Genomic DNA, 19,496 nt, shown 5'->3' on the forward strand with positions numbered 1-19,496 from the left:
TGCAACCTCTCCACTCGCCTGCCATTTCGCACTCGCTGTCCACCAGCTCCATCGAGAACATGCAGACCAACAGGAGCCAGGATGTTGAGGTTATTGACGGCGATCCCGGCCCATCCAAGGGGTGGCCAGACCGCGACAAGTGTCCGCCGTCATGTGCCGAGTAGTCCTCGTCATCAGTTTGTGAAGATTTCCGGGTGTTGGTTCTAGGGGTTTAAAGTCTGCAAAATCCCTTCTTGTTGGACCCTCTCCTGGTTCTGTCTGGTATCAATCTCAATCCTCTATCGAAATCATGTATCCCCACTCTCACATGTCTGAATTCGATGACTTTAGAACAGTCTGGGGTCATTCCTTCTACTGGACTTCCAAACACAAGACAGCACCTGAGATTGCTCACTTGCTCTACTCATATGACAAGTTGGCCACAGACGCATTGGGCCGTCTAGACGAGTTCTCACCGCCGACATCGAAAGCATGGAAGTGTCCTCACGGTGCTGGAGATGGCCAGAGGGACCTCTATGTTCTCCTACAAAAGTATGCCGACTCGGATGAGGTGTTGGGTCAGCTATGGGATGAGGTCTCGACAGTCCCCGAGTGGGTTGACTGGGAACAGATTGAACGTGGCCAACGAGTGGTTTACCAATACAGTGCACAAATTTTACTTGGCGTTAGTAAATGTCGTTATAAAGAAGCAATACTTGCTAACTATGTTGTAGCTCCTATACAAGTCCCTATTGGGCGGAATGGGCGCATATCGTGTTGTCGAAACTCTCTCAAGGACAGGAGGGTTTGGAGTTCGGGTTACCAAACGCCGTCTTTTAGAGACACTGCAACATTTCATGGAAGTTGTCGAAGACATTGATGCTGTTAAACCTGGTGGAAAGGGCTACGTCTCGTCAGTGCGGGTTAGATTACTGCATGCGGCAGTTCGACGTCGGCTTATGCAACTGGAGCACGAACGGCCAGGCTATTTCGACATGGACAAGTGGGGAGTGCCGATCAATGATTTGCATTCGATCGGCACTATTTCCGTTTATTCGGTAGCCATTATTTACATGGCTCTTCCACGACAGGGCATCTACTTGACGGATCAACAGATAACCGACTATCTTGCACTATGGCGTTGGGTCGGATACTTGCTTGGCACGCCTGTGGACTGGATGGCTACGCCAGCGCAGGCCAAGGCTATGATGGAGTCTGTCATGACATCTGAAGTGGCACCGTCGGCCAACTCTCGCATCCTCGCCAACAACATCCTTACCTCCCAAGCACGCATTCCGCCACTACACGCACCCCGCGAACTCCTCGCTGCCCAAGCCTACCAACTCAACGGAGACCATCTTGCTGGTGCACTAGGTATTGAGAAGCCTCCATGGCATTACCGTGCAATTGTTTGGATGCAATGCGTCGTGCTCTACTGGATGAGCTATAGTTACCCCTGGCTGCCGACTGACATGCAGAGGAGTCGGGACAGGGTACGTACATGATCAGCACAACACAGACGACAACACATCAGCAACCATTTCCCCACCCCAAGTTCTAATTTGACTTCCATCAATGAGTTGCGTTGTCTGCTTACCCCTGGACCCTGCATCTGGGGATAGGAAATACGAGCCCAAAGGAGCGAACGTGGCTGACGCTGTGTAACAGAGATTCAAAAGCTTTGCGCATTTCATGATCCACAGCAAAAAGATTGGCGGCATCGGCGAATCCACCAAGTTCGAGTTCCAATATCTCCCGCGCATTGGCATGCTCACGGAGCTGGGACACCCCGAGGAGCCGGACGAGAAGGAGGCCGTGTCGTCGAATTCGGGCACGCTAAGGCTGATGACACGCCATTCCAAGATGCCCATCCGGGCTGTGCTCGTAGTCGGGACAATAGTCGGTGCCGTGGCCGTGGTCAGCCTCGCCCGGTTCGTGGGCTCACCCTCGGGCTGGCTGCGAGGCGTGCCGCGCCATCTGCTCTCGTCAGTCATGGCGCAGACGCAGTTGCTGCAAAGCCTCGCGTGACGAATTTTGTTGATTATCTCGAATTATTATCACGAGACGAACTGGAGTTTGGAAGCCACCTTCATTTAGGTATTTCGTTTTTATTTAGTCAAGAATGGTGAGGAAGGATGTGTGCGTCCAGTGACCTGCAGCAGGATAGGCAGCAAGAGTTGAACCCATCCAACAACCCAAGCATCTCAACATCAATCTTCATCATCTGAATCCGAATCGTAATGGATCTTTCCTGTGCCCTCACATTGCACGCATTCTTCCCGGACAACTCTCATCCCGTAGCATTCAGTACACTGCAAACTCTGCCTCCCGCTTCCACTGCACCACTGACAGTTGCGGTTCCGGCAGCATGGATACTGAATCTCACCGGCGCCGCCGCACTCGTGACATTTGACCTCGATTTCGCCGCTGCCTGTGCATCCGTCGCATCTGGTCATCTTGTCAAAAATCAGGCCTAGTCGGGCTTGGTGAGTTGGCTCACCTAGAAGCACGGTGGGAGAGCGCTTACTTGCAGTGACTGCTGGTCGAAAAAGGGGTAGACTGGAGGTCTAGGTACTGAAGCTGGTTGTATAGATATAGATTTGTCTTGGTTAAAGTAGGTAGACAGCAACTGGGCTTTATAGTTGTCACTTTCTTGCCAAAGAGGCATCCGCCTGGCCTCAGTAATAGGGATGCTTGACGATATGACGTCCGAGGCTTTGCAACTTGTTGTTATGCCGGCATCCATTCATTAGCTCATCTGGTGTTGTGTGGGTTTCTGGATATCTTGAACAACACTGAACTTTTGAGTCCCCAGACTTGGACAGGTCCGCTCCAACACAGCACAGATGCAATAGTAAGGGAAATAAGAACAGCTAGCAAATTTTCTCGATAATTCTATTTGGATTAATGCCTCTCGGGCGTCTTCTTCTTCTTCTTCAGACTTGCCAGCTGAAGTAGTATGTTCCATATGGAGCCTGATATGCTCAAGTCACAAGGCCTTCTGGTGGAGGTCAGCAATCATGCACAAGTCCTATTCGGTCGAGCGGCATCAGTCGCCATTTTCACATTAGTCAAATCACAAGCAGTAGACAAAGCAGGCAGAGTTTGGTTTCAGATATTAATATTTCCGAATAGCTATAGTACAGAGGCTCCTATCTGGGCCAGCCAAGCAAAGACCAGATAGGGCACTTTGCTGGTGTAGATAACCCACCAAGTCTGCAATACGCAGACAAATATAAAGATGCTTGTTTTTACCCAACTCCAGCGATACAAAGAACCAATGCTGAAAATGCTCCCGTACGATCCGATATGAAAATGACCCGCTCGATCCTGTCACCAGCCGAACCCTCCCGTGTGTCACCGATCCCCTGTGAAACGCCTTAAAGACTAGAAAGAATCTGTTGCATGATTCTCGATCTGTAGATGCTCATCCCACTGCTAGTCAAGCCACTTAAGCGTCGCTCATAAGCTCAACAGGTGGCCGAGCAGTGTGAGCCATGATGGGCTTGGTGGGCTCCTCCACGGGGCTGTACGCGCAGGGCTCATCAGTCATGTCCTCGACAAAGACGGCGGGCATGCTGCTCTCCTCGTTGGGCTTGTAGATGAGCGTGGAGGAGCGCGAGCGAGTGCGGCCGGGAAGAGCAGAGTCGGGAGGCGTGATGGGCGAGCTGGCAACGTCGTCGACGGGGCCGGGGCGGTGGTGAAGCTTAGCCAGAGCGTCGGCCAGGTCCTCGGCGTGCACGAGCTTGTTGGGAGCGTCCTCGAGACGGTCCTCCCAGCCGTGGGGAGGGCTAGGAGGAGGAGAGATGAAGAAGAGCTTGCCGGCGTCGGGGAGAGCAAGATGCTCATCTCGCTGGTCGACAGGTGTAGGCTTGCCAAAGTAGACACGGCACTGCTGACCCATGATGGCCTCGTTGTCCCAGATCTGTCGGACGGCGATGGCGGACTGCTCGTCGTAGAAGGAGACGATGATGCGTCGGAACGACTTAAGCGGGGAGAAGGCGTGGATGGTGGCCGATTGGGAGATGAGGTCGCGGATGACGTCGAGGTTCTCGGGGAGGAAGATGGCCGGGTCGGCGAGGTTGGTGAGGAGGAGGGTGTTTGAGGGGGGCGTGGGTGGTGTCATGGGCGGGATGGACGAGAGGTCGAGGGTGAGGTTTGATCGTCGCGAGGCAGACGAGGAGGAGCGGGAGTGTCGAGGTGAGGGCTCCATTGTGGATGTAGTTGAAGAAGAAGTGGTGATGTTGGTGATGTTGATTCTAGACTGTTGCGTCTGTGTGTGTGACTGTGACTGTGACTGTGACTGTGACTGCAGGTATAGTCTGTGATGTTTCTTGGTGTAGTTGTAGTTGTAGATGTTGTAGTAGTTGTGGTTGTGTTGTTGTTCGAGTTAAAGAAAGTGCAAGTGTGGTGATATGGGCGGCTATTATATCAAGCCGCTTACTGACCTTGGATCCATGCCATGTCCCGAAGACGGGGCAAAAAAGAGAGGCTTAGCTTTAGCGGGAAGAGGGTTCAGGTTCCATCTGGTGGCCACGTACAAGCAGGGGGCGCGTTTAGTGCTACATGCATCCATGTGGGGGCACGGACCATTGAAGGCTGTGCTCTCTTTGGTCTCCACTTCCAGACAAATGGGTTGCCGCCCTTGGACAAGGTCACGGCCACGGCCATGGCGATGGCGATTCTCCTCCTCCTCCAGGGGTGGCCTAGAAACCTTAACTGCCCACTTCTCTACAGCAGTACATGGACACGGGCTAGACGGATGATACGCCAGGCTTGCGATTCAGTTGACAGAGGCAGTGCTTCAACAAAAAATTTGCCAGATTCTAGAGCCGTCCAAGACACTCCTACGGACCATGGGATCACACGGGGGCAGTGAAAGCAAGTGGAGAGATATTGGATCAAACCGAAAGCGAAAGAGCAAAAGCAGCAGACAAATTCACTGCCCCCATACCCCATCTCGAGACTTTGCTTGTCCCAGTCTCGAAAAAAGGCGCCATCTTCATCTCTACTCACCAACCACCCCCTGGAAACCTGCATGAGACTACTGCACTTTGCTCGTGCACGTCAACCCCAAACCGACGATTCGCTGCGCTACCTCTTTTCCTATCCCCCCAAGAGTTTCAGCGTCTTGTGAAACTCGAAAGATAAATTTTCTTCTTAGATAAGCGCTTAGCAAAAACAAAAAAAGGATCAAACACGATAGTCTCAACAAGGGGCTCTTTTTTTCGTTTTGACTACAAATCTCCAAGTTTCATATCCGGCGCCTACAAAGCGCCAGACCAGGTTCATACACCACACCCCAACCGCCCGTGTTCCCGGGGATCCCCCACGAGTCAAAAAATTGGGCGATGGCCAGTCGTAGGCTCTCGATGATCGATGACCGTCCAAGACTCCTCTACTCGAAGGGGGCTGTGCAAGAGAGGGGGTGAACAAAACACTGTGTATTTCCCTCGGAAGGGAAAAATGGTTGCTGAAGCGTCTGGACCGAAGGTGCCGAGCACGATTACGCTCATGTCAAAACTTCGCCCAGCTTATTCAGACTATAGAAACATGTCCATGCTCTCTCCCCCCAACTCGTGGCTGAAGGGTTTTTATTAAACGAGATTGCGAACGTCGTGACAGCCTCAACCGCAGCAAGAAAATACGCTTCTCCGCAGTTATGGGCTTGTACTCCCTCTTAGCTTTTCGCCAAGACATTTGGCCTCTCTACCACAGCACAAGAGTTGTAGTGTCTCGGGATACATCCCCTCCGAGCGGGGTTCGAGGGACCGGATGTCCGCATCCATCGTCAGTGCCGCCGATGCGCACCTTGGGGGGTTTATTGATGGGCGGTGAAGGATACAAACCAAGGTGAGTAGGTAGGCGAAACTCGGCCCATAGAGTACTGCCGAGGCATGCTGCACAGGAGTTGTGCCATTCAGTCAAGTTCAGCCCAACTGCCTCTCTAACAGCTAAGCCATGAAGGATGGAGGATATGTAATATCTGCCTTGACAACTGCTGAGAAGCCGCAGTACATGACTATGGAATCATGAAACTCCGCCTCGAACAACATTTGCTATCGGCCTCTTCAACCCCCGCAATTTCGAGTTGCTAGCGTTATGCGCGTATCCACCGTCCAATACTCGCTGAGCCTGCCTTGATGGGATTTTGAAGGGTTACAGCACGACCTGCAATCATGGCAGCACCTATTCCGCAATTGCGCTCAAGCACACACAAGTCCCTCGTCTTTCCCATACCTTCCTATTGTGGAAGTTGGTTTATCTTCAGATCTCAGTCCGAGACAAGACGTGTAAATCGCCGATAGTTGGGTTTTACGGGTAAAAGACACTGGTTTCTCGAGGAATGCCCTGAGATTTGTGCAGTCTATTAAACAGCTCTACGCTTTCATTACCAGTAAATTACTTGTCGATCATTATCCTCGTCTTGAATCAATCTAAGCTCTCATGACGAAGCCATGATTCCAATGTGTATCAACTAACCTCCTAGATTTCGGACAATTACAGGATTCCGCTTTAACAAAATAACTCTAATCATCAATCAACCCCGAGTTTAATTCCAAAGGCCAATAAACCGCCGAGGAATGCTCATCATTGATGTTGGAGACCTCCCTCCGAAACAGACGGGACAAGCCACGGCTTCAGAATCTGGACGCCACAGTGCACGAGCCACCACCGCCCCTGTCAAATTCGTCCGCCCCGCCGGGAGGCAGCTCAACCATCTGCAAGGAACAAGACCCCGAACCCCGTTGTCGCGTGGCTCAGCTCGGACTGACGACGTCACTCTCGCAAAGCCATTGGAATCCTGCTCATTTGCAATTCGAACCTGCTTATCCACATCCCGAGACGGGCCTCGGGCTGGATGGGGTCCTCCGCTGTCTAAGATTGCTGGGGAGTTGGCCACTGGCAGGGCGCAGCAGCAGCATCATCTCTAGAACCGCGTCGTCATGAGCTGCGGTCATGACCATGACATTGAAAACACTAGCTCACGGGGCAGCGCTCCTTTTACAAGGAATCCGTCATGATACATACATACGTTGAATAGCTAAGATACTGTACAGATACTAGTACATCTCCGCAGCTGGATCCGCTTCCAGCCTACAGATCTAGGTCTAGCCCGGGGTCTACCATGTCAAGCTGGATCTGGAGGACGAGGCTCACGAGCCTCAGCTACTCCACAGGCCCAGCTCCCTCCTCCGCATGATGCACTGCCGGCACTCCATATCCTAGCCTTGCGCGCGTGGACCAGTCACGAGCCAAGTGGCTCAGCGAAGCTCGACACCTAGCTCCTTGACGAGAGCCTCGCGGACCCTCTCGTGGAAACCATTGGTCTCGGTGTTGGTCAGCGTCCGCTCCAGGCTGCGATACACCATTCGGTAAGCCATGCTCTTGCGCCCCGTCTTGGGATGCGTAAACTCGTCAATCAGCCGCACATCCTCCACCATGTCGCCTGCCACGTTGCGTACCAGCTCCATCACATCGTTCTCGTGGAAGCTGCCCTTGGTGTTGCCACCCGCCGCCGACGTCGAGCTCAGCCAGAAGGACACGTCCTTGGGGCAGGGAGGGTACTTGGAGAAGGGTACGAAGCGCTTCAGCGTGTCGAGGTTGTCGGTCACACCCTCAAACTGTGACAGGAATCGGTTGTCTTTCGACCAGAAAAGACGGATATCGGGGATCTTGAAGAGGAGCATGGCAATACGGTCGATACCGATGCCAAACGCCCAACCCAGACGGTTCGGCACGCCAGCGTTGATCAAGATATCTTGCTTGACTACACCACATCCAAGTACCTCGAGCCAGTCGCCCGCGTAGTAGACCTCAAGCTCCCATGAGGGGCTGGTGAAGGGGAAGTATGCCTCAACCCATCGCATCTGGAGCGGTTCATCAACAAAGTCGGGGTCCTCCTTGATCGCCGCAGCTTTGGCACGGGAAAAGATGTCGACAACCATGGACTCAAGTGACCTCTTCAGGTGAGCACCGATAGCCTCGGCCTCAGCCGCCGTGTGATGGGGCTCCTGGAGAGGGTTGCGCTCGGGATGAATGGCAGGGTTTGGGTCATCGACTTGGACTCCATGCACGGGAAGGTTCTCAAAGTCCTTCCACACAGCCGCAGCAATATCGCCATTAGGAACTTCGTTACGGTCCCATGACATGGCACCCTCCATCTGATGGAAAACAGGATAGTGACTCCGGTCAATGGCATCTCGCCTGTAGACGTCGGCAGAGATGAGGTAGCCAGCGCTCTGGTTGGCCCGGAAAGTGTCGGCTTGATGGGCACTCGTATGCGTTCGTAGGAGAGTCTCCTTGTTCAGGTAGTAGGTATCTGAGAGAGCACGGCCGGGGTGGTTCGCGGGGAAGCCGAGCGAGTCAAAGTTCTGGGCGGTGGACACAACGGGGCTGAACTCATTGTGGTACTTGAAGGTAGGCTCGGGAAAGTTGGACTGGATGATCTGGCGGGTGATGGAGACGGGGTGATCCTTTTGCAGGTGCAGGCTCCTCGAAGTAGCATCGAGGACGTTGGCCGGGGCGTTGAACCACTCGGGATCCGTCTTGATGGTCTGTCCACGGATAGTGACGGAGCCTTGTTTCGAGCTTGAAGAGCCCGTCGGAGGTACTGCAACGCGGTCAAGCCAGTCAGCGAGACGTCTATGCAAGTATTCAGCTGCAGCTGGACCGACCCGACGAGTATGTCCTCACGGCGCAAGCTGTCCGGAGGATGATGGAGCTCCGGGAGAGGTGGGCGGCTCGCGGGGTAGATACCCGGAGGCAGCGCATGCCCTGGGCGTAGAATCTCATTTTTTGACGGCGTACAAAGCTCGACAATTACATTATAAGTCGACCGGACCACGCAGCAGACGCCAATGGCTTGTGAACGCAATCGCAAAAGAGAGCTTTAGGTTGATTTACCTCGACTGTGAGTGGTTCCATCATTCCCCGTCTTGCAAAAAAGTTCGGCTTTCGGCGTTACAGCTGCTCCGGAGGGAACACCTCCGAAGCCGGCCGGGCCCGCAGAAAAAAAAGACGGAATTTCCACGATTCGCCTTTTCAACGGTCCGCCGTTGGCGCAACCGAACAAAAGAGTCCCACGATCCCTGTTCGGATGCACTCCCCCGATCCGAATCTCCGGCTGCCAGCCAAAGCTCGGTCAATTGGAATTTCAGAGATAACGGAGGAGCTGAAAGGCACGAAAAAAAATCCCCAACCCCATCCGTGCTTACGTCCCCCTCCCCATATCACCATCATTGCGCCCACTCCGCGCTACCTTGTCGCTCGTTCTCCGCGTATTCGATCCAAGAGGAATGTCGACGATAGTATCTCGCAGCTCGTGAAGCTTTCGTTCCCCCCCCGTACGGCCGGATCCCCGCTATAACCACAACCATGGCTACTGCGCAAGAATCTGTCGCCAACATGTCGACAAAGGCGGAGCCCGTCAAGAAGGAAGAGCCGACAAGGAAGAAGGCTTCGATACGGTATCCCTTCTGGTTCGGCGGAAGCGCTAGCAGCTTGGCCGCCTGCGTCACGCATCCATTGGATCTAGGTACGTGGTGTTTGAACCGTCTTGAACAATGTACATTGCTAACTAGAGAACACAGTCAAGGTAGATCTCGCCCCCCCCCCCCCCCCCCCCGTCTCCACAGATCTCGCATACGTTCACATGCTCACCACCCCTTCTAGGTCCGTCTCCAGATGCGCACCGGCAATGCGCCCAAGAACATGGTCGGCACCTTTGTCCAGATCCTGCGGCACGATGGACCCCTCGGACTCTACAGCGGTATCTCGGCCTCGCTACTCCGTCAGATGACCTACTCGACCGTCCGGTTCGGCGTCTACGAGGAAATCAAGACCCGCCTCTCCGCTGGAGGCCGCGACCCTTCGTTTCCCGTGCTTATAGGTCTGGCTGCCGGTTCGGGCTTCCTGGGTGGTATCGCGGGTAACTTTGCTGATGTGCTCAATGTGCGCATGCAGCACGATGCTGCGCTTCCTCATGCTGAGCGTCGCAACTACCGTCACGCCTTTGACGGCATGGTGCGCATGGCCCGTGAGGAGGGACCCAAGAGCATGTTCCGAGGATGGTGGCCCAACAGCACCCGCGCCATGTTCATGACGGCCGGACAACTCGCCAGCTACGACGTCTCGAAGCGCCTACTTCTCAAGTACACCCCCATGGAGGACAACCTCAAGACACATTTCACGGCCTCGTTCCTCGCCGGTCTGGTCGCTGCCACCGTCACGAGTCCCATCGACGTCATCAAGACCCGCGTCATGTCTTCGTCGCACAACCACGGCGTTCTACACCTCATTGGCGACATTTACCGCTCCGATGGTCTCATGTGGGTGTTTAAGGGATGGGTCCCCAGCTTTCTCAGACTTGGACCGTAAGTGACAACCCCTGAATGTGGTATACATAACGACTAACCTGGAGTTAGGCAAACTATTTGTACATTTGTCTTCCTAGAGATGCACAGGAACGCCTACCGCAAGGTCAAGGGCCTAGATGCTAACCTATAGACTGGGGTGGGTACGATAGATGGAAGTGAAAAAAGAGATGGGCATAAAATCTTGGCGTTAACATTGTCTTGTCACCATATATACACGGTGCATTCTCGACGGCGTTTGTTTGTTGGGCAACTCGGCTCTGTCGAGTAGGGAATAACTCACTTTTGGATACCACACTAGAGGTAGAGAAAGAGATGCGCATTAGAAGTTGTAGCATTTGAGAGAAAGAGAAAGGGTTCTTCTATCCAGGTTCATCCAGAAAACAAGAAAAGAATCCATTCTACGACCGTTGCTATGCTGTTTTTGTTTACCGTTTCAAGATTCAACCCCTGGACACCACACCCTTGATTATCGAATTGATTAACCCATTTCAAACGCCCTCTTTGAGTCCTCACTGCCACGAGGACTGTCCATAAGGTGTCGTCCCGTAAGCCGTCATCCCCCCGCCGTAGGCCGTGGCGTTGCCGCCGTACGGTGTGGTGTAGCCCCCGTCTTGCCAGGGCGTCGTGCCTCCGTCCATGTTCATATCAGGGCTCCGGGGTCCGTCGAACTCGGCCTCATCGCCTCCGTACTTCCTAGGGTCAAGACCCTTGAGGAGGCCGCCAATCTTTTGCTGCAGTACTCGGATACCGCTCTGCACGATCTGATCAGGCTCCATGCTTCCTGATGTTTCCACCTCAAAGTAGAACCGGTTGGGGACTGCATCGTAGTCAAAGGGCTCGCCTTCTTGTGGAGGGTCTTCCCACTGTGCGTATTTGCTCTTGGGCCTGATTATAGTCAGTTATGGAGTAACCACTTCCAGCCTGTCAATCTCACCATTCAACTTCAGGATCTGTGTCATTCTCGAACCACATGTCGAGATGGTGCAGCTTGTTGTGAGGATCGTACTCGAATCCGACGGCCGAGGTAGGCATCCACTTAGCGTGTTCCTTTGCGATACCCTTCTTTGCGATGCAGGTGATCTTGAGCTCTTGATCCTTGCGCAGCTTGGCGATCAGGCATCCGTAGCCCTCGGGGTCGGTGATGACGGGGCTGCCGACCGAGTTGGCGTGCCTACCGTCAACTACAAGGTCGCGGGCATACACCTTCATGATCTCGTCCGAGGTACACTTGGCGTGCAGGTTAAGAGTAACGCTGCACTGCTCGCAGTACTGCTCGCAGTCGCAGTCTCGCGAGTTGTTGAGCTCGCCCACGCCCTTGGAGTCGAGCGGGATGAGGCCCAGGCGGTGGGCGATGAACTCGTCGGCCAGCACGGAGCTGTTAATCTCGATCTCGACCAGGTCAATGGCGATGGTGGGCACCTCTGCCTGGATGACGCGCCGCAGCGCGTTGGCGAACGCAAGGTTGGTCTTGGAGAGCTCAAAGTCGACGTGCGTGTGGTCGGCCTGAGTCGCACACAATCAGCTCATGCCAGCGACTCTTTAAAAGGGATCAGTCCCATACCGCAGAGATCTTCACCTGAGGCTGCTCAGGCTCCCCGTCCATAACCATAGGATCATAGTCCATCCCGTCCATGATTGCGGCGGCGGCGGGCGCTCGCTGGATCTCGAGATTCGGTTTGTGATAGCAAGTGTGAGCGCGGTGATCGCGCAAAAGCGATATTGTAATTCGTCTATCGGTTAATCGTGATTCAGGTGCTGCTTCGTCATCAACTCGTTCAATAGATATGGCGAAAGCAGTGACAAAGAACGAGGAGAGTTTTTGCCAAGCACCTTTGGAGCGGATATGCCTGGCATTACTACAATGCGATCGAGAACTCGCAGCTCACGGAATATTACCTAATCCGGGTCTTATCGGCCTGCATGGTTCGCATTATCGCGATAAGACTGACAGAAAAAAAGTTATCCCCACCATTTGCATTGAACCAGCCTCGACAATAGGAAATATCTCCAGATTGAGAGCTTCAACTTTCACTCCAATCGATTCATAGGGGTCCCTCAATCATGAAGATCAAGGCCATCAGCCGCTCCGTGTCGGCACAGCAGGCCGCCGGCTCGGACGTTTCCAAGCAGCCCCGCAACCTCGACTCGGCGCTGCACCCCTTCGAGCGCGCACGCGAGTACAAACGAGCCCTCAACGCCGTCAAGCTCGAGCGCATGCACGCCCAGCCCTTTGTCGGACAGCTTGGACGAGGTCACGTCGACGGTGTTTACTCGATCGCCAAGGACCCCAACTCTCTGGAGCATTTCGCCAGCGCGAGCGGTGACGGAGTCGTCAAGGTCTGGGATCTTGCGGATAGGGACGAGATATGGCATGCCACGGCGCACGAAAACATCGTCAAGGGCCTCGAGTGGACTCGCGATCAGAAGCTGTTGACCTGCGCCGCCGACCGGACCATCAAGCTGTTTGACCCCTACAACACACCCAGCGACGCCTCGCCTATATCATCCTGGCTAGGATCTGGAGCCTTTACCAGCCTGTCGCATCACCGCTCAAAGAACGCCTTTGCCGCTGCTTCAAGTGTTATATCCATCTACGACCTCGAGAGGCACACCGCCGCCCCCGAGGTTCTCCGCTGGCCAACCTCGGTTGACACCATCACCAACGTCTCGTTCAACTATGTCGAGACATCGATCCTGGGGTCGTGCTCCAACGACCGCTCCGTCGTCATCTATGATCTCAGAACCTCGACCCCAGTCACAAAGACGGTCCTCAAGTTTGCGAGCAACCGCATCGCCTGGTCCCCTATGGAGGCTTTCAACATGGCTGTCGCATCCGAAGACCACAACATCTACCTCTTCGACATGCGCAAGTTTGACCGCGCCCTCAACGTCCTCAAGGACCACGTCGCCGCCGTCATGGACGTTGAGTTCTCCCCCACGGGCGAGGAACTCGTCTCTGCCTCCTGGGACCGCACCATCCGCCTCTGGAACCGCGACCGCGGTCACTCCCGAGATATCTACCACACCAAGCGCATGCAGCGCGTCATGTCAACCGCCTGGACACCCGACGCCCGCTACGTCCTCTCAGGCTCCGACGATGGCAACATTCGCCTCTGGCGTGCCAACGCGTCTCGCCGTGAGGGCATCAAGTCGGCCCGACAGCGACAAGCCCTCGAGTACAACGACTCCCTCGTCCAGCGCTACCAGCACATGCCCGAGATCCGCCGCATCCACCGTCACCGCCACGTGCCCAAGGTGCTCAAGAAGGCGGGTGAGATCAAGGCTGAGGAGATCAAGAGTATCAAGCGACGTGAGGAGAATGAGCGTCGTCACACAAAGAAGCAGTTTGAGCGAAGAAGGAATGAGAGAGAAAAGATGGTTTTGGCAACGGAGAAGTAAAAGGACACCCAAAAAGGAAACAATTTCATCCGGTTTATTGAGGATGGAAAGAGGAAAATGGGCTTGTTAAAAGGACATGATATCGCATTGCATGGCGTTCAGGTCGTCTATCTATGGGGAAAAGTAGATAGGTCCAGTTGTTTAAGAATAATACCACGAGCATTAGTGCTATATGTGTCTATATGGGTTTATAAGTGCTGGATATGTGTTCTGATCTATCTATGCCACTTTAATTATATATATATATATATATCTCATACGATTCAATACTTTTACATCTATGTCAGAATCATGGTTATCACAGATGAAACTATTTAGAAGCAGAGAAATATCATTCCCTCAGCTATCAAGTCTAAACATCAAAAGATCCCAGTTGATCAAACACTAAAAGCTTCATGTTTCCCTTGCATGAGCGGCATGTCCGTCTCGTCTGCTGTGAGCGTCGCGCTGAGTGTCTATTTTCATCCCATCCCAATTCCAAAACAAGAATCACTCATGTCAATCCTTTCGTCGCCCAGCGGCGAGGAGGCAATGGGGATAAAAAACACATGTCGCAACGCCACGGATCGAGAGTCTCAACTGTCAAACACCATGATACAGTTGTAACACGACTCTCATACCAGAACCGCCCCAGACTCAATTTCAAATCATCATGTGAATCCCTGACAATGTCAAACGCCCAAAAAACAAAAAACAAATGCCGATGCGGAATGTGTCACGCTATCGGAGGTATCTCTATATCAATCGAACGGAAAACGCCAGCCCCGTCTTTGTTTTGTGTATGTCGTCGTTGCCATTCCGTTCCATTGATAGTGTGGATAGTCCCTCCTTGGCGCATCATCATCAAAATGCCAAGTCAAGTCCGTTAAAACGCCGTAAGAAAGACGAGTTTCGACAAAGGAAAATCCCAGTAACCGTGTCGGAAATTAGTAGGTAGGTGTTGTCGCCGTAATAGTAGTACACGCCGGACAGATCCGGCGAAATGGGAGGAAATGTGAAGGTGCCGCTGACTTAGATGCTGTTGCGGGCAGTCTTCTGCGGCTTGTAGTTGGGCAGCTCGTCGAACCAGCCCAGCTCTTCGTTGTATCGGAAGGCATGGAAAGCAATGCCATAGGGCTTGGGCTCGATCGAGTAGAGCATGCCCAGAGGGACATCCATGTCCGTAATGTCCGCCAGAGACAGGTCCATAAAGTAGGCCATCAAGACCCTACAGACGGATCGGTGTCCAATGATAAGGAGGTGATCCTCGATGCGCTCAACTTCTCGGACCATGTCGCGCAGGCGGCTGACAACCTGAAGGTATCCCTCGCCGCCGACGCCAGGGTAAATGTAGTTGAGCTTGTCCTTCGCCCGTTTGGCGTACTCCTCGGGCTCCTTCTTGGCGATCTCGGCATACGTCATACCCTCATATTGACCCGCGTTCATCTCGTTGAGCATCTCCCAGTTCTTGACATCATAATCGTCATCGGCCTCAAAGTATTCGGCCGTGTCCACGCTGCGCTCAAGCATCGATGTCCAGACACAAAAGTTCTTGTCCTCCAGTTCGCGGTTCATCTCGGGGTAAGGAGGAGTGTTGTCACCAGGCACAGGTGGGAAAGTAGCCTGAGCCATCTTGCTCTTCTGCTCGGTAAGCCAGTGCTTACGCTGGTAGGTAATAAACCTGTGAAGAGCTTGTCCATAGTAATGACCTCGCTCGGTCAGGGGCGAGTTTCCGCCCAGTCTTCCAAGCTCGTTGTCAACGCTCTGGCCATGTCGAGTAATCCAGATTTGTCGAGGCGCAAGGTTGAAACTGGCAAGGTATGTGCTAATACCGTTGCTCAAAAACCCCTTCAAACGATGTTGCACCAGTTTCCGGCCAACATCAATCATCTAAGAGGCAGTTAGCTACTAATCCAAGGATTTGTGCAATGAATTGGGCATACCTGAATGTACTGCATGTCGTGGGCCTCCTCGTACTCGCCAAGGGGCACATAAGCACTCTCGTAGGCAGCGACTCGCTTCTTGAAGTCGTCCAGAGACTTCTGGGGGTCCTTGTCGCGGTAATCAGGACCCGACAGCTTCAGCCGCATGTTCGCCTCGAGCAAAAGAGGGTCTTGGCAGATACTCTCAATGAAGAGAATACCCAGCTTGGGCTCCCGCCTCTTGATGCGGTTGACAAGGTTTTGTCTCCGCTCAATGGTGCTGTTTGTGGCGTCGAGAATGCCAACAGCACCACCATGAAGGAGCAGCCAATCCAGCAGCTCATCCAGGGTGTCCATGGCACACTGCTCTCTCATAGCAGCGGCCTTCTCGTTCTTTGGATCAAAGAATTGAGCCGATTGATCCATCTCCGCCTTTTCCTTGATCACAGAGTCGTTGAGGTCAAGCATCTCGGGCTCGGTCTGCTCGGGAGACAGCGGCGGGGGCGCGGGCACGCCATTGAGCAGGATTGAGGCGGCGTGGACGGGAGGATCGAGGTGGCCGGGCTCTGGGAGCAGCTTGGGATGCACAGGCACCTTGCGGCCAGCGGCCACACGTCTTCGGTTGCCAACATTAAAAATTCTTGAATCGTGCTGCTGCCAGGATAGGTATCGCTGGAGCTTCTTTGTGATGTACGACTTTCCTCGAGCTGGCAGACCGACCATGATAATAACAAGCTTGGCGGCGACATCGCGGTGGGGGATTCTTCCGTCAGGCGAGACCCTCGACCGGGTCATGCCCGGGATGTTGAGCGTTGTGGCATGCGGTCGCACTCGAGGTGTTTGGCTGCCCGAATTCTGTCGCAAAGGTGGACTATTTCCGTGTGTCAGCGCGGGGGAGTTCATCCAAAGCGGGATCGTCGGTGCTAATAGGGCCGAAGTCGGTGGATTTGTGACTCGCGACTCCGAGGGCTTTTTTCAAAAATGACGGCACTTACATGCGTGGCGAGCTGGGCGCTGTGGATGTGACGCTACGCGCATATGTGGGGGTCTCGGTCAAATCGTTCATCGCTCGCAGGGCCACAGCCAGAGAGGAAGGCTGGTTGCTCGGAGGGGGTAGGTGGTCATCATCGATGGTGGGAGGAGGTAGGACGGCGTAATTGTGCGAATGCGATGAGGGATCTGACGTGGGAGGAAGAGAATCGGACTCAGGCGCTGATGTCGGCGCAGCTGACGAAGACGACAGAGCGGGCGAGGACGATGGTGAAAGGCCGAGCAGACTATGCATGACAAACTTGGCCAGTGCAGACTGTTTTGATTGTTTACGACCCGCGTCTAAATGGATGAAAAGGTGAGTATTATTGTTCTGTGTATCCGGACGATAGACGAGAGTAGACTTCGTCTCGCTGAGTGTGGGTGGTGGAGGAAACTCGATTGGGGAGACAGGGGGTGATGATGGTAACAAGGGTTGATGTGATGGAAGAAAAATGTTGCGTAGTATTCTTGGTTGATCGTTTGGAGTTTGGCAATATATGAGGAGAAGAAACAAAAGTCAGATGGAAGGAAGGGAAGGTGCAGAGTGGAAGGATAATAAGGACGAAGCTTCCGCGGTGCAAGGCAAAGAAACAAGGAGTGAACACAGCAACACTGCACACACAACGTCTGGAAAGCTACATGGGTACGTACCTGCTGGGGTGACGGGAACCTGGACTGCTGAAGGCATCTTTTCTGGGTATCAAGGGAGACTCGGCGCTCAAAGCCAAGTCCAAGCACTGAGCGATGAGTCGTACTCTCTGGGAGGGCAACCACTGAGAGTGGCTGGCTTGTCCAATCCAGCTGCAGGGATTACGGTCCCAGCGAACCTAGCCTGACTTTGCTGGGAGGGAATGGGGAGGGCGTGGTGTTTAGGCGCAGCGCGCAGTGGGCCGCACCTCAGGGATCCCGTCCTGGGCTGTCTGGTCTGGTCTGGTCACAGTGGCTGCTCAGGGCTCCTCAGTGGGTATTTGCCGTGTGTTTCTTGGAGGCTGCGCTAGGCTGTGGGCAGTCTCACAGTGGATTCGATGAAATGGATGTGATGCAGCGAAGCGCGGGGGGGAGCAGTAGGTGGCGTCTCTGTTCTGTCGGGGCGCTCGGGGCGTCCTGTTTGGGTGCCGCTGCCGGAGGCCTAGCTGCGAGCTGACTGCAATGGATGGAGCTGGAAGAGGCTTTGGTGCCTTTCGATAGTGGACTCGGTGGTGCCGTCCAGTGGAGAAGTTTGTAGGACCCTAAATGCGTAGCTAGACTCGCATGGGAAGTTGGGCTGTTGATAAAAGGTTTGAAGTGAAAAGCCGTCAACAGAAGGATTGGTTAGACGGGCACTTTTCCACGTTGGGGAATTGTTGAGTCGAGCTTCGATCGTCCAAGCCCTTGCCCTAGATATTGTCGGTGTCGAGAGTCAAGAAGAAAAAAAACTGTTGATGAGTCGATGGGTTGCTTGTTGCCTCGACGTGTACCAACCAAGTACGCAACGTTGCTGTGTATGTGCTGTTCGATGCGGTCTGCCTCGTTTTCCTCTGCTCTGAGCTAAGGTCCTATTCTTGTCGATTGATTTCTCGTACAGCTTGGCACACATATGATACCAGAACGGTCGCGAGATGTCTCGTTTCGTTTCTTTTTCTTCTCTTCCTCTTTTCTTGTTCCTTTCTTTGCTGGTCGTGTATGAATGCGATACGTCACCACTTCAGGCTGTGCTGCCCGTCAGAAGGGGACCCCCTTCTGCAGGTCAGGAAACCAGAGGCAGATAATATAGTGCCAGCCTCGAAGGCTGTTGCTTGGGTATTCGGTTGCCCTGACGGGGGTCGCTAGGGTTGACCAGCGATATCAGGAGAGCGACGAGGCAATGTGAGGTGATGTGAGGTGGGCGATGGTCCGTGTCGGGCGGTTATGGATGACCAGGAGCCCAGGTAAAAATATGTATGGATGCCAGCAAGCAAGCAAAGCAACGCCCAAGGCTGCCGTCAAGATGGAGGATGCGGAAGAAGCATTGGTAATGGCTTCAAGGTTTCAGGCAAGGTCCTTGGACCAAACTACCCTCCATCCATACCATACCTATCTCCCTCCGTTTGACCCTTTTCGGAGCGTGAGGTGTGTGTCTGCTGCCATCCATAGCTGCCATTAGCTTTGCAGGTGCCGCGCTGGGCTCTCGTGGACTCGCTGTGGCGCCGCATCCATTCAATGGATGGATCCTGGCACAGGCCGACTTACATCATTGTACGTTGGCAAATCTCATCCACTGCATCCCACATGCGTCGGTCCCGTCCCTATACTCAGGTACAGTCACGGCACTGCGGAATTCATCCAGATCTCAAGTCGCATCTACCTTGACCCCCTTATCGCTCGTATAATGGTACCTATACCCCTTTGACCAGCGCACGTTCCGCACCGGCGATGGGTATAGGTTCATGCTATCAATGAGATGGGGTGGTTCAGGCTAAAGTGAAGAAGAAAATGACAGACCTAGAGATATCGCCCCCCCCAAAGATCACCCCGGGTCCCGAGATCCACGGTGTTCCCGTCCACCTGGGCCTCCCTTACCTCATGGCTCCAATTCAAAGGAAACATGTACTATTACCGAATATCCCACGACATGGCATGTTTGGTATCCATGGCACGGTGAGCTTGCTGGCAGGCAACACAGCTGCTTCATACATCTCACGGCATCACAATTCCGGCAAGATGCTTGATGGATGCTCCCCGCGCCCATCGGATTCGCCCCGTCAACTACGCCGTAAGGGACCCCCATCCAAACCCCCAGGCCGGCGGCCGAGTTTGTGAGTGACTCGGATTCTCTGGTCCGCGGGCT

At 53.8% G+C, this 19,496-nt stretch overlaps 7 protein-coding genes across 7 annotated transcripts; 3 read left to right on the forward strand and 4 right to left on the reverse strand.

Moving 5' to 3' along the window:
* Positions 1-81: 81 nt before the first annotated feature.
* Positions 82-1,867, forward strand: NECHADRAFT_89803 (uncharacterized protein; the record flags this gene model as incomplete). Its single annotated transcript, XM_003049626.1, has 5 exons — positions 82-196; positions 336-664; positions 714-1,472; positions 1,648-1,721; positions 1,843-1,867. 5 exons carry the CDS (start codon positions 82-84, stop codon positions 1,865-1,867), a joined length of 1,302 nt encoding a protein of 433 aa, XP_003049672.1.
* A 1,219-nt stretch (positions 1,868-3,086) lies between these two features.
* Positions 3,087-4,359, reverse strand: NECHADRAFT_65270 (uncharacterized protein). Its single transcript, XM_003049852.1, has one exon. It carries the CDS (start codon positions 4,190-4,192, stop codon positions 3,431-3,433), a length of 762 nt encoding a protein of 253 aa, XP_003049898.1. The 5' UTR covers positions 4,193-4,359; the 3' UTR covers positions 3,087-3,430.
* A 2,627-nt stretch (positions 4,360-6,986) lies between these two features.
* NECHADRAFT_65274 (uncharacterized protein) lies at positions 6,987-8,883 on the reverse strand. Its single transcript, XM_003049853.1, has 2 exons — positions 8,658-8,883; positions 6,987-8,593 (listed from the first exon to the last, which is right to left on the reverse strand). The coding sequence occupies exons 1-2, from the start codon at positions 8,773-8,775 to the stop codon at positions 7,245-7,247; spliced, it is 1,467 nt and encodes a 488-aa protein (XP_003049899.1). The 5' UTR covers positions 8,776-8,883; the 3' UTR covers positions 6,987-7,244.
* A 306-nt stretch (positions 8,884-9,189) lies between these two features.
* NECHADRAFT_57051 (uncharacterized protein) lies at positions 9,190-10,773 on the forward strand. The gene is made up of 4 exons (XM_003049627.1): positions 9,190-9,517; positions 9,573-9,577; positions 9,655-10,355; positions 10,407-10,773. The coding sequence occupies exons 1-4, from the start codon at positions 9,358-9,360 to the stop codon at positions 10,486-10,488; spliced, it is 948 nt and encodes a 315-aa protein (XP_003049673.1). The 5' UTR covers positions 9,190-9,357; the 3' UTR covers positions 10,489-10,773.
* A 94-nt stretch (positions 10,774-10,867) lies between these two features.
* On the reverse strand, positions 10,868-11,982 carry NECHADRAFT_30000 (uncharacterized protein; the record flags this gene model as incomplete). Its single annotated transcript, XM_003049854.1, has 3 exons — positions 10,868-11,243; positions 11,293-11,861; positions 11,920-11,982. 3 exons carry the CDS (start codon positions 11,980-11,982, stop codon positions 10,868-10,870), a joined length of 1,008 nt encoding a protein of 335 aa, XP_003049900.1.
* Positions 11,983-12,419: 437 nt separating this feature from the next.
* NECHADRAFT_29819 (uncharacterized protein) lies at positions 12,420-13,757 on the forward strand (the record flags this gene model as incomplete). The annotated part of the gene is made up of 1 exon (XM_003049628.1): positions 12,420-13,757. One exon carries the CDS (start codon positions 12,420-12,422, stop codon positions 13,755-13,757), a length of 1,338 nt encoding a protein of 445 aa, XP_003049674.1.
* Positions 13,758-14,768: 1,011 nt separating this feature from the next.
* NECHADRAFT_29935 (uncharacterized protein) lies at positions 14,769-16,724 on the reverse strand (the record flags this gene model as incomplete). Its single annotated transcript, XM_003049855.1, has 3 exons — positions 14,769-15,626; positions 15,680-16,529; positions 16,654-16,724. 3 exons carry the CDS (start codon positions 16,722-16,724, stop codon positions 14,769-14,771), a joined length of 1,779 nt encoding a protein of 592 aa, XP_003049901.1.
* Between the last annotated feature and the right edge of the window lie 2,772 nt (positions 16,725-19,496).

Source organism: Fusarium vanettenii (genome assembly GCF_000151355.1).
Source record: "Fusarium vanettenii 77-13-4 chromosome 1 genomic scaffold NECHAsca_8_chr1_1_0, whole genome shotgun sequence".
Lineage (NCBI taxonomy): Eukaryota > Fungi > Ascomycota > Sordariomycetes > Hypocreales > Nectriaceae > Fusarium > Fusarium vanettenii.